We start from the raw sequence: 13364 nt of genomic DNA on the forward strand, positions 1-13364 counted from the left end.
GGCCAATAACTGGTGGTAATCCCCAAAGGGTTCCTTGCTTATTGGACGGCACACGAAGTTTGGGTCGTGTGTGGACCAGTATATCTTTTAGATTGGTAGTCCTTTTAAAGGCAAATAATGGTTTCAAGACATTCTCACCACCACTGCAAAGGATATCCCATCTGTTGTTAATAATTTTCTTAATGGTATTAGACAGTGGTGTAAAGGTGGTAACACAGGTCAGTTTATTTTCTGCACATCGGGATACCGGATGTAGTAGTGAATCTCTGTCACTATATTGAGCTCGCTTATAAGCGGTATGCACCACTCTGGTGGGGTAGTGACGGTCGCTTAGTTTATATCTTAATTCTGTAGCCTGTGTATCAAAAGAACTGATGCTACTGCAATTACGGCGTAGCCGTAAAAACTGGCCATAGGGTAAGTTGTCTATAAGTGCTTTAGGATGATAACTATCATACAATAATAAACTGTTGCGATCTGTCATTTTTTTATATGTACAGGTCTCCAATTTCCCTCCAACGATACTGATCTCCAGATCCAAAAAAGGGATCGAGGTCGTTGAAACCGTGGAGGTGAAATGCAGAAAAGGATTCAAATTGTTGACCCAAGTTGTAAAGGCTGCTACCTCATTGGTAGGGCCCTGCCAGATGACCAGGATATCGTCAATATAACGGCGCCATAATTTAATATTGTCAAAAAAAGGGTTCGACTCAGGCAGTATGAATTGTTTTTCAAAATCATACATGTAGAGACACGCTAAGCTGGGAGCAAAAGTGCTACCCATCGAAGTACCTCGAATCTGGTGGAATAGCAGGTCTTCAAACTGAAAAAAATTCTCTGTCATAGCTAAATTGGCACAGTGCATAATAAAATGCACCGGGGTAGCCGAATCAAGTGTGGCGGAAAGAAGGGCTGTCTCTATGACTGTCAAGGTGGCTTGTTGTGGAATATTGGTGTATAAGGATTCGACATCCAAGGTAATTAAAGCTTGGACGTCATCTGTAGCATTGATGGACTCTATCAGGTTTAAGACATCTCTGGTGTCTTTTAAATATGTAGAGGATTGCTGCACAAGAGGTTGCAAAAAATGATCACAGAATGCAGATAGGGGTTCCAAGATAGAAGTTTGGCAGCCGATGATAGCATCACCATCAAACCAGCAGACAAAGGTGGTGCCATAGTCATATTGAACTCAGCAGACTACAGACAGGAATGCCTCCGTCTCCTGAGTGACTCTACCTATTATGCACGAGTCACGAGTGACCCTACAACCAGAATTCAGACTGAGATTAGAGGAATGATAAGTGAGGCTTCCCACAATGCTTGGATCTCACAGAAAGAGGCAGAATTTCTAGACACCGCAAATCCGAGAATACCTTACTTTTATTGCCTCCCTAAGATTCACAAAGGGAAGACACCTCCACCAGGTCGCCCAATAGTTTCAGGAATTGGTTCTATCTTGGAATGTCGAATCCTTATACACCAATATTCCACAACAAGCCACCTTGACAGTCATAGAGACAGCCCTTCTTTCCGCCACACTTGATTCGGCTACCCCTGTGCATTTTATTATGCACTGTGCCAATTTAGCTATGACAGAGAATTTTTTTCAGTTCGAAGACCTGCTATTCCACCAGATTCGAGGTACTTCGATGGGTAGCACTTTTGCTCCCAGCTTAGCGTGTCTCTACATGTATGATTTTGAAAAACAATTCATACTGCCTGAGTCGAACCCTTTTTTTGACAATATTAAATTATGGCGCCGTTATATTGACGATATCCTGGTCATCTGGCAGGGCCCTACCAATGAGGTAGCAGCCTTTACAACTTGGGTCAACAATTTGAATCCTTTTCTGCATTTCACCTCCACGGTTTCAACGACCTCGATCCCTTTTTTGGATCTGGAGATCAGTATCGTTGGAGGGAAATTGGAGACCTGTACATATAAAAAAATGACAGATCGCAACAGTTTATTATTGTATGATAGTTATCATCCTAAAGCACTTAGAGACAACTTACCCCATGGCCAGTTTTTACGGCTACGCTGTAATTGCAGTATCATCAGTTCTTTTGATACACAGGCTACAGAATTAAGATATAAACTAAGCGACCGTCACTACCCCACCAGAGTGGTGCATACCGCTTATAAGCGAGCTAAATATAGTGACAGAGATTCACAACTACATCCGGTATCCCGATGTGCAGAAAATAAACTGACCTGTGTTACCACCTTTACACCACTGTCTAATACCATTAAGAAAATTATTAACAACAGATGGGATATCCTTTGCAGTGGTGGTGAGAATGTCTTGAAACCATTATTTGCCTTTAAAAGGACTACCAATCTAAAAGATATACTGGTCCACACACGACCCAAACTTCGGGTGCCGTCCAATAAGCAAGGGACCCTTTGGGGATTACCACCAGTTATTGGCCATTACCCTTGTGGTAGCTGCAATGTATGCTCACTCACAAAACAGCTGGATTCATTAGATTTAGCACCCATTGGCAACTGGCGTTTACTTAAACACACTAACTGCAACACTAAATACTGTGTATATTTGATAACTTGCCCGTGTAACTTACAATATGTAGGGATGACCACAAGAGCGGTCAAACTCAGAATTAATGAACACCGCAGTAATATCCGCTGCGGTCGAGCTACAACAAAACTTAGCATTCATTATATTGAAGCACAACACAGCCCTGATGACATGTGGTGGGTTGTATTACAGACATGTGCCCAAAAAGAGACTAGGCCCCTCTTCGAACTAGAACAACGCTGGGTATTCAGACTTGGGACCCATCACAGGGGACTGAATGATGACATCCCCTGGATGAGTCTCTCCTCTTGATCTAGGTAAGAACACATGATAGTCCCAGTGGCCTATTGATCATGTAAGTGCCTCTGCGCCAACCCGTCTTTACCAATATCACTACATTATGTAATTATCAAACAGCACGAGAAACATTAGCTGATAATTGGCGACAGACGATGAATTGGGACTATATTTCTATATTTCTTTACTACATTTCTTGACTATATTTCTTTCCTTTGTGTTTGAGTAAAGGAATAAATGAGGCGCATTGAAGCCATCCCGATTAGTTCTTTTGATAGATAACGTCTTTTCATCACTTTATTCTAAGATGGCCGCCGTGTTATAGTCGGGCCCACCATGAGTCCGTCATCGATTTTGTGTGAAGCGCCGTTTTCGGGACGTATTCGCGTCCCTTAGCAACACACACAGCGGTTGCCGATTACGCGCGCGGGACGGTGTATTTTTACCCCGAGGCTCGCGCTTCCCGTCCACATCCGGGAGCGCGTCCAAGGGTAGGTCGAGCCGCCCTCCTCCAGGTCCCACACAAGTAAGTGTACTGCTACACTGTGTTTGAGCTATACCCTGGTTCTTGTTGGTAGCAGGGGATCCCCTAATCCTCACTTCTGTCTGTGTCTTTCGTTTATAAAGGGATTTTGTCTTTTACAAACCGGCAGTACAACAGACGAATGCACAATCATTAGATTAACGGTGCTGTGGCTCAGTTAGTTTCCAGGTCCACTCTCATGTAGGAACACTACATATGGGCACGCAGTAACTGTTTCTACTTCACAAAAATTCGTACATATTAGGTACCTTCTCCATCAATGATGTTTATCTTATTGAATGAATAATATGTCTCTCTACAGAGGGAATTCCCTCCTTATTTGGTTTTTAATATTCACAAATATTCTGTGTAGTCTCTCCATTTGTTGAAGGGCATGACGACTTCTCTTTTAACACGTATATTTGTTCCTTCATTGTATTTCCTCTGACATGACAAAGAGTATGTTGTGCTGATCTGGCTTATGGCCCGCGTGATCCCATGAAGCCCTTACTCAATCTGGGAGGGTAAGCATAATTTTTGTTTACTTAGCATGGCTGTGCTATCACCTACACTGTCACCGTGTGCCACACAGTTTTTTGTCCATTCTGCTTCGATTAACTCAAAAAAAAATTGAGATACAACTTATGTTTTGATATTTTCCAGGGTGACGAATAGGAACTAAACACTTGGTGACAATAGACTTGTGTAAGTGACTGACGATTACCTTTTTTTGACTATCAGCAAAATTAAATAACAGCTAACTTGGCTTCAAATTGGAGAAGTTCTTTTTATACTAGGTCCTGAAGAAGCGTCATTGGATCCATTCTGGACCACCGAGACGCGAAACATGTCGACCCGATTTGGAGGTGGGTCTCGCAGTTCCCTGACCCTGCCATCATTAGACATATAGGCCCTCATTCGGACCTTGGCGGGCGGCGGAGGCCGCCCGCCAAAGTCCCGCCGTCAAAATACCGTACCGCGGTCGCAAGACCGCGGCGGGTATTTTGACTTTTCCCCTGGGCTGGCGGGCGGCCGCCGAAAGGCCGCCTGCCAGCCCAGGGGAAAACGACCTTCCCACCATGAAGCCGGCTCGTAATCGAGCCGGCGGAGTGGGAAGGTGCGACGGGTGCTACTGCACCCATCGCGTATTTCACTGTCTGCTATGCAGACAGTGAAATACTAGCAGGGCCCTCTTACGGGGGCCCCTGCAGTGCCCATGCCATTGGCATGGGCACTGCAGGGGCCCCCAGGGGCCCCGCGACACCCCCTACCGCCATCCTGTTTCTGGCGGGCGAACCGCCAGGAACAGGATGGCGGTAGGGGGTGTCAGAATCCCCCATGGCGACCAGCGAGCTGCGCCGCCATGGGGGATTCAAATGGGCAACGGAAAACCGGCGGGAGACCGCCGGTTTTCCATTTCTGGCCGCGGTCAGAATGCCCAAGGGAGCACCGCCGGCCTGTCGGCGGTGCTCCCGCCCCCGTTGGCCCTGGCGGTGCAACACCGCCAGGGTCATAATGAGGGCCATAGTTTGAAAGTGGTTGAGCATCATCTCTATCTCACTTTCTCTATTGATATTTTAACCTTGGCCTTCACCCTACACAAACAGAATAAAGTTAGCATTTAGTTAGGGTCCTGAGCCAATTTTATTTTTATTCATCCTTTGAACTCTCCCCGTTTTTTTCCTCCCCACTCATTTGCGGGATAGTGAGGCATCATCGAGAAAAAGATCTCCGGCAAAGAGCCCCCCACTGGGTGGTGCCCGTCAGACATTGCAGCGCCGGTCTGACGAGGAGCTTGTCCGATGATGAAGCATGACACCCATCTGGGTGTGTGAGGACTCTTGCTCCTATTAATTAGGATCCCAGAGTACTTTCCATTGCTCACCTTGGTCTCTTAGGAACAGTGTATTGCTTTAATAGTCACTTTCATTGGAGGGTATACACTGGACCTTTAATCCTCCTTATCCCCATTATTTTTTATATAAATTATGATAAACAATTTTTTTAACAACATTTAGGAAATATTAAATAAAAATAAAAAATTTAGTAAAGGTGGGTCATACATTTCAAGGAGAAAAACATTTTAAAGGAGGGTATGTGGCCTAGTGCTGGAGCTGCCACCATTGCAAACTGGAGACCCAGCTTTGAATCCTGGCCTCAGTACTTAGACTCAACATCTTGTGATTCTGGGCAAATCATTTAGCCTTCCTATACCAAAAGTGTGTGAAATGAATTTGTGTAATCCCCGCTTGATGCACTCGATCTTGTAGACTGTCTCCCAATCTCTCATGTGCTATACATCACTCCGTTGGTTTGCATTATATAACTTACATATATGCATTTTGTTTAAAACTGTATTATTTATAATCTGAAATTAATTTATTATTTAATATGCATTTAGGTTGATGAGTTAATGTGGTGCAACATTTTATTGTATTATATAGAGCCTAACAACCTTTTCTTAATTAATTTTTTATATACATTAAAATATCTTGTTTTTCCCTAGAATAATAAACTTTAATACATTTCCCTATACTTTACCATAGAGAGACGTCCACCAACAGCTGAAAAGGTGCTAGCATTAACTTTCGACTCGTAACTTCTGCCATGAGAGGCTCCTCCTTCTGATTTCTGGGGGTGGAGACTTGTAAGTCTACACTCAGATATAACTCTCCGCCCCAAAAACATGAATAGCAAAGAAAATAGAGAATTACACCCAGGTGTTTTAGTAAACATACACTAAACATGTACATTGAACAGGTGAATCGGGTCTCTCGATGTTTCCAGGGGCACATACATTTTATTCAACCACTCAACATATTGTGGAATAAGATGAGGCCAAATTATATACTGTCCACCTGTAGAATATACAGGTTTTTCACTTGCCTAGCCATAGTATTTTGTACCGGAAAGGTACCCTTCCTGTACAAAACCTATGGTAGACTCGGGCACGCACCCTAGCACTATGGCGCCTGTGGAACCACAGCTGAAATCAGCCCTTGGCGAGGGCGACTGGAAGAGAGTACCATATCTCTGTGAAAATGCGCTCTCCTGCTCTCTCCCTATCATGCTACGCAGTGCGGCATTTTTGGCTGCTATGCTGCGTCCTGTGACACCTTTGAGAATCTGGGACCTTATGTCGAGCCGCCCATCGTCCACAGACAAGCACAAAACTCTGAGTGCAGAGAAGCATAACTTCCACAGAGAACGGCCCAGCGCTCAGTGCAGTGAGGCATCACTTACACAACAACCACCTAGGCGTCAGTGCTGTGCTGCATCGCTCCCACTGTGCTCAACGGGATCACACCCCCAGGCGGCCGCCGAACGCTCCATGCTCAGCCACATCACATCACAATCAACAACCACTCAACTCTCAGTGCTGAACCACACTTCATCTACAACCACCCAACGCTTGATGCTGAACCAGAGACTAACTTCATACCCAGGGGCATATTTGCAAGCCCCGTGCGCTGCAGGGGCGTCACTTTTTTTGACGCTGCGGCAGCACAGAGTGCAGACACATATTTATGAGGCCTCACAAAGCCACTTTGCGTGGATTTTCATGGCCCCATCGATATAAAGTAAAGCAAAGCAGCACAAGTCGATTGTGTTTCCTTACACTGCTCAGGGAGGCGTTCCATGGGCATTGTCGTGGGCTTTCCCACACAACACCTGTGGGTTTTGACGCATTCAAAGATTTACAAGGTCGTGTAAACCTGGAAATGCATCAAAACCGTACGCCCCACCAGGGGAGGTGCAACAAAGAGAAATATCTTTACTTATCCTCGTTTTTTCCTCTTTCTTTGTGTGCTGCATTCTGCAGCACACATAAAAAGAAGAAACCACATCCATGCATTGTTTTTGTGCAGGAAGGTGTTCCTTCCTGCACAAAAACAATCATGCATGAAACGGAGGCACACTTGCACCATGGTGCAAAGGTGCCTGCATTGGCGCTAGGCAGACAAAATATGGTAGATTTGTGCCATGCGCCACTATTCTAGTAAATATGCCCCCTACTCTGGGATGCTTGAGGGGCAAAATGGCTGTGATTGATGGGCATTAGCGACAGGAGGTGAATTAAAAACATGATAAACAAAGGCTTGTGGCCCATCCTTGACACTCACCCATGGCCAGAAAGGTGAAAAGCCACTGCAGGACAGAGATCAGCTGTAAACATCCTGTGAACTCCACCCTGGGCAGCCATGTGCTCATGGAGAGGTTGCGTAGCGCTGATTGGACACTGGCTCTGCTTTCTGGAAGCGGAAAGAGAGAGAGGTTATTTCCCGCCTTATTGGCTCATTGATACATTGACATGGTCCAGGCTGGAGGCAGAACAGGCCTTTTCAGTGCTAAATCAATGTTTCTGGTCTGGGGTCAGGAAGGCTTCGGCCAAGGGGATGTGGCCCGCACACCCAATGACCAGCTTTGACCAAGATTGTCTTTTTTTAGGGATATGTCAACATCGTGGCACACTCAGTATACAAACAATGCCTGATTAAAAAGGTACATCTTGTTGCCATGGAAACAGAGGAAATCAATATGTTTACACAACACAAACAGGCCTGGCTGAGAACACACATTTTGAGACCTGCTTCTGACCACAAACAATCCATTTGCACATTCTTCTGTCCAGCACTGGGGAGAATCAAGATTGAGAGGCAGATTTAGAAACAATTTGCGCTGGGTTTGCATCACAAAAATGATAACATTTGTGCAAAATGTTTTCTTCTAATGTACTTTCCAGCACAAAACTTGCTGTGCCCTGGAAAATTGCCTGACAGTAACGCAAAGTGTTACTCTTTGTCAATGGGGTATTCCGCAGATCTGTTCCTGTGCAACCACCCATGTTTTTGACACAAAATCATATCTACTTACAAGAGCAGATTGAGTTTTCAACCAGAAAATAGCACCACCTGAAAACAGCCATTAAAAAGGAGAAAAACTTGTATCTCTCCTAACAATTTCCATTTTGCATGTGTGCTGAAATGTACAACAGTCCTCAAGTGTAGGAAACAGTTTAAAGTTAATCTAAGCAGAGTGTTTTGTACTAAAAGGGTATTCTTCTGGTACAAAACCCATGCTAGACTCACGCAGATACCCTTGCCCCATGGTGACTCACGCAGATACCCTTGCCCCATGGTGACTCACGCAGATACCCTTACCCCATGCTAGACTTATGCAGATGCCCTTGCCCCATGCTCGCAGATGCCCTTGCCCCATGGTGACTCACGCAGATACCCATGGTGACTCACGCAGATACCCCTGCCCAATGCTGCGAAGGTGTATGCGTGGAGCTCTGCAGCCTGATTGGGCACCTGCACTCGGGAGAGGGGCGGACAGTGCCATATTTCTGTAGATATGGCGCTGTACTTCTGTCTTCTTCTCATGCAACGCAGTACAGCAACTTTGGGCATAAGTTCTGGACCCATGTCCTGCGCCCTTGGGGCGCTCAGAGCCTTTCCATGTGATTATTGCAGCTCTGGGTCCCTTTGATCTTACAGAAGGTGCTGCAGATGCTCGTGAGGCAGCTTCTGTAACATATATTGTGTGGGCTCAAAGTGTGCACTTGTGCCATTCCAAGTAAGTGTGCCCTCGTTTACATGGGGCATGATCATATGCAAAGGCGGGAACCCCTTTAACCCTGCACTCATGCCATATTTCAGGCACTGCTGGAGGCATAGACGGAAAGAGGCCACGAGAGCCATACTAACTGTGCGCAGTAGTGAAGGCCTCCTTCTCAGCTAATCTGAAGGTTTGTCCGCCTGATTTACTGATTTACATACTGCTCCGACGGCCTGAAATAGTAAGGGCCATTGGAGGCTAGGCCATTCGACCACCAGTCCGATTTAGAGTAGGTGGTCCAATGGGCAGGTTTTTACTATCCCTTACCACAGCGACAGACCCGGCGGTAAGGGACAGTAAAAGCATTTAAATGACCCCCACACCATGCACTGCTTATGACCTCACATATTACATCAGTCATGACATGATCTTTGAAGACAAGAATACGTACACACTCACTGGTTGATGTCATCTATGATGTCATTTGAGATGTCATCACTCATGTCATAAATGATGTCATAGAATAGGTCATTAGGGATGTAATATGGGAAGTCATAATAAGTGCATGGTGTAGGGGGCGCTGCTAACTATGACTTACCAGTACAATTTCTGTGTTTTGTTTAGTACAAAACATTAATGATGTCACTGACATATTCATCTAACTATAATGTTACATTAACCTTTGTTTTTTTTTAGTCAATTTCTAAGGTTGCTTTTTAAACAAAAACAGATCTTTTTATTACACCTAAAATTAAGTTACTTTACCCTTTGCTTTTTATCAGTGAATTTCTAGGATTTTTTTAACAAAAAGTCATATTTTGTTCCCATACGCAAAGGCAACAGCTTGCCACACACGGCCGTTGGCCATGCACAGTGGTGGGTTATCCTGTGGGCGTGGCCTGCAGCCAGGCCATGCAGCAAACCCTTCACAGGCAGCCAACTGCACACGGCCAAAGGCAGCACACAGTAAGGGATTGGCAACAGTGCCTGGCCTGCGGCCAGGTCCTGTGGCCAATCCGACTGGAGCCAGCACTGTTGCTTACTACTAACATGGAAAAGGGAGAGCCAAACAGGTGGAACTTGAGGGTGATGTGGCACCTTTGCATACTCAGCAGTAATTAACCCTTCCGCTGCTAGGCTTTCCCCCTCCCCCTCAGTGGTCAGCCTTTTTTTGGCTATTTGGGGTAGTTTGACCTTAGGCCCCCCTAACTTTTTGTCCACATAAGATATCCACATCACATTTGCATACTTTTTTTTCCAGGGGATTCTAAATGTACCCATGGTCTGTAGATTTCCTTGGAGGGAACTGAGAAATTAGCCTAAAAACAGCTAAATGTTGTTTTTTGGGGAAAAGTGTTCTACAGAAGAAAGCATCTGTTTTTTTCCCTGCAGATGGCATCAACAAAGGGTTTGTGGTGCTAAAATCACCATCTTCCCAGTTTTGAGGAACAGGCAGACTTGAAATAGAAAACCACATTTTTCAACACAGTTTTGGCATTTTATGGGACATAGGCCATTTTTACTATTTTTTTGCTTTCAACCTCCTTCCAGTTAGTGGTAGAAATGGGTGTGAAACCAATGGTGGATCTCGGCCAGCTAAACATTTCTTCAGTTCAGCAAGGGGTCATTTGTGTGGATCCTTCAAGGTTTTCCTATAGAAAGTAACAGCTGAAATAAAAAATATTGAAACTGAGTTGAACAAAACAGCCATTTGTGTCTACATTTTCATCTGTAACTTCTTCTAAATATGGCAGATTTTCGAAAGCAATATATGGTTGCGTCCACAGGATCCTTCTGGTTGTGGGGATATATAGGGCTGTAGGTTCACCAAGAACCAGAGGTACACAGAGCCAATCACTGAGCTGCACCTTGCAAAGGTTTTACATTGGGTACCGGGTATAAAGTAATTAATTTCGTAAAATATAAAGAGTGAAAAATAGGTATCAAGGAAACATGTATTTCCAAAATGGGATCAAGATATGGGGTTTAGAAGCAGTGGTTATTTGCACATCTCTGAATTTGGGGGCATTTCTCTAAATGACTTCTTTCTTACATACTGTCTTACATTTGGAAGGCACAAATGCAGAGAAAGACAATTGGTATTAACACTTGTTCCAATATTCTGTGTTCCCCTATGTCTCGCGATAAAAATGGTACCTCACATGTGTGGGTAGGCCTAGGGCCAGCGACAGGAAACCAAAACGCAACATGGACGCAGTACAGCCGGCACCTAAGGAAACCTGGCAAACCTGCACATTTTTTAAAACTAGACACACAGGGGAATCCAGGATGGGGTGATTTGTGGGGCTCGCACCAGGTTCTATTATCCAGAATCCTTTGCAAACCTCAACATTTGTCTAAAAGCAGATTTACCTCACATTTCTGTGATGGAAAGTTCAGGAATCTGAGGGGAGCCACAAACTTGCTGCCACCCAGCATATCCCCAAGAATCCCGATAAAAATGGTACCTCACTTGTGTGGATAGGCCTAGTGGCCGCGACAGGAAACAGCCCAAAAGGAAACGTGGGCACATCATATTTCTCCACTGAAAACTGACTCTTTTTTTGCAATGTGCTCAGCTCTGGATTTTAGGTCCTAGCTCAGCCAGCAAATCTAGCAAGCCTGTACATTTTTTAAAACAAGACACCCAGGGGAATCCACGATGTGGTGACTTGTGTGGCTCTCACCAGATTCTGTTACCTAGATTCCCTTGCAAACCTAAAAATTTGTCTAAAAAAACAAATTGTCCTCATATTTCTGTGATGGAAAGTTCTGGGATCTGAGGGGAACCACAAATGTCCTACTACTCAGAGTTCCCCTCAGTCTCCCAATAAAAATTATACCTTACTTGTGTAGGTGAGCCAAGTGCCTGCAACAGTGGTGGGCCAAAACGTGTAGAAATTGAGGGGGGAACCAAAGCGGGTCCAAAAGGGCAGGGTTTTTTTCATGCGTTTTTAGGCAGAATTTGCTTTGGGCAGTCATACAAGTGGGGCGGAGTTTTTATTAGTACAGGTGGGGCAATGCTGGGTGGTAGGAATTTTGTGGATTCTTGCATATTCTCTAAGTTTTCATCACAGAAATGTAGGTAAATGTGTGATTTCAGGCAAAGTTGGAGGTTTGCAGGGCATTGTGGGTAAGAAAATGGTGTGGGGTGCATGTGAAGCACACCACCCTGGACTCCCCCAGATGTCTAGTTTTCAGAGGTGTCTGGGTCTGGTAGGTTTTAACAAGTGGCAGCGTACCTTAGTCCAAGAAGTGAAGCCGCTCACCATTGGAACGATACTGGGAGTTATCCAGCTCTCCTGGCCCATATGTAAAATCAACACCCAAATGAGTCAAATGTCCTCTTGCTTGCCATTGGGAGGAGATGCTTTAGTCCGCGGTGGGCAGGGGCGAACGACTGTTGCCCTTCTTTAGTTTGGTTGGGGGCATAACCATGGCCACCCCTCCATTTCTTTTGTTATTCCCTGGTGTCTAGTAAGCTGTCTGCCCCCCCACCCCGGAGGATGATCGGGGGTAATTACCTCCATCTGCTCCCCAAGTGGGCAGAAAGTCTGTGTCCCACAGTTCTTTGGGTGGGGGAATGGCACTGCCCATTGTGGGCAGCCCCTACCCCCTTTAAAAAAAAAAAAAATGATTCCCTGGCATCTAATGCCCCCCCAGAGGACAGATCAGGGATAAGACTTTGGCATGCATTGATGTGGTGTAGGGGCATGACTAAGCCCATAGTGGGGAGCCCCCACCCCTCTTTTATAAAAAAAACTAATAACTAGTGCCTCGTGGGCTTTCTGCCCCCCGGGGGAGAGGGCAGATTGGGGGTAATAACCCTAACTGTCCCCTAGGGGTGGCAGAAAGACTTTGGCATCCATTTATGCTGTGTGGGGGCATGGTCATGCCTACAGTGGGTGTCCCCACCCCTCTTTTATAAAAAACAAATACCTGGTGCTCAGTGGGCTTTCTGCCCCTCCGGGGGCCAGACTGGGGTAATAACCCTCAAACTGCCCCCCAGGGGAGGCAGAAAGACTGTGTCTATTTTGTTGGGGTGAGGTGGGGGCATTGCCATGCCCATTCTGAGCAGCCCACACCGTTTACTAAATAAAAAAAAGACCCTGGTGGCTAGTAGGCTTTCTGCTGCCATGGGGGGCACGTTAGGGGCTATTGCCCCTTTCTGACACCCAGTGGGTGCGGAAAGACTGTATCATTCAAAAAAAGTAAGGAGGAGCAAAAGCCCTGGCCCAAGGGGCTGCTTCCCCCTCCCCAGTGGCCTGCTGAGGCGACCCCCAAGCAGCAATCCACTGGAGAAAGGCACCTTTGGAAAGGGGAGATTCTCCCCTTTCCAACTGTACCTTTCCCGTTGAAATCAGTGCTCAGGGGGCTGAAATATGCCCCTGAGCACCGAAGAAAATGAAAGCACATGAGCCAATCGGCTCATTTTACTT

The 13364-nt window shown here is 45.6% G+C and overlaps 1 protein-coding gene across 1 annotated transcript in view; it reads right to left on the reverse strand.

Moving 5' to 3' along the window:
• The window catches only part of LOC138261170 (diacylglycerol O-acyltransferase 2-like), a 252957-nt gene that overhangs the window by 135357 nt on the left and 104236 nt on the right, over positions 1 to 13364 (reverse strand). Inside the window, exon 2 of the mRNA XM_069209881.1 lies at positions 7488 to 7616. Within this exon, the coding sequence (XP_069065982.1) occupies positions 7488 to 7616 (129 nt within the window). The remainder of the gene's footprint in view (positions 1 to 7487; positions 7617 to 13364) is intronic.

Source organism: Pleurodeles waltl, chromosome 2_1 (genome assembly GCF_031143425.1).
Source record: "Pleurodeles waltl isolate 20211129_DDA chromosome 2_1, aPleWal1.hap1.20221129, whole genome shotgun sequence".
Classification (NCBI taxonomy): Eukaryota; Metazoa; Chordata; class Amphibia; order Caudata; family Salamandridae; genus Pleurodeles; species Pleurodeles waltl.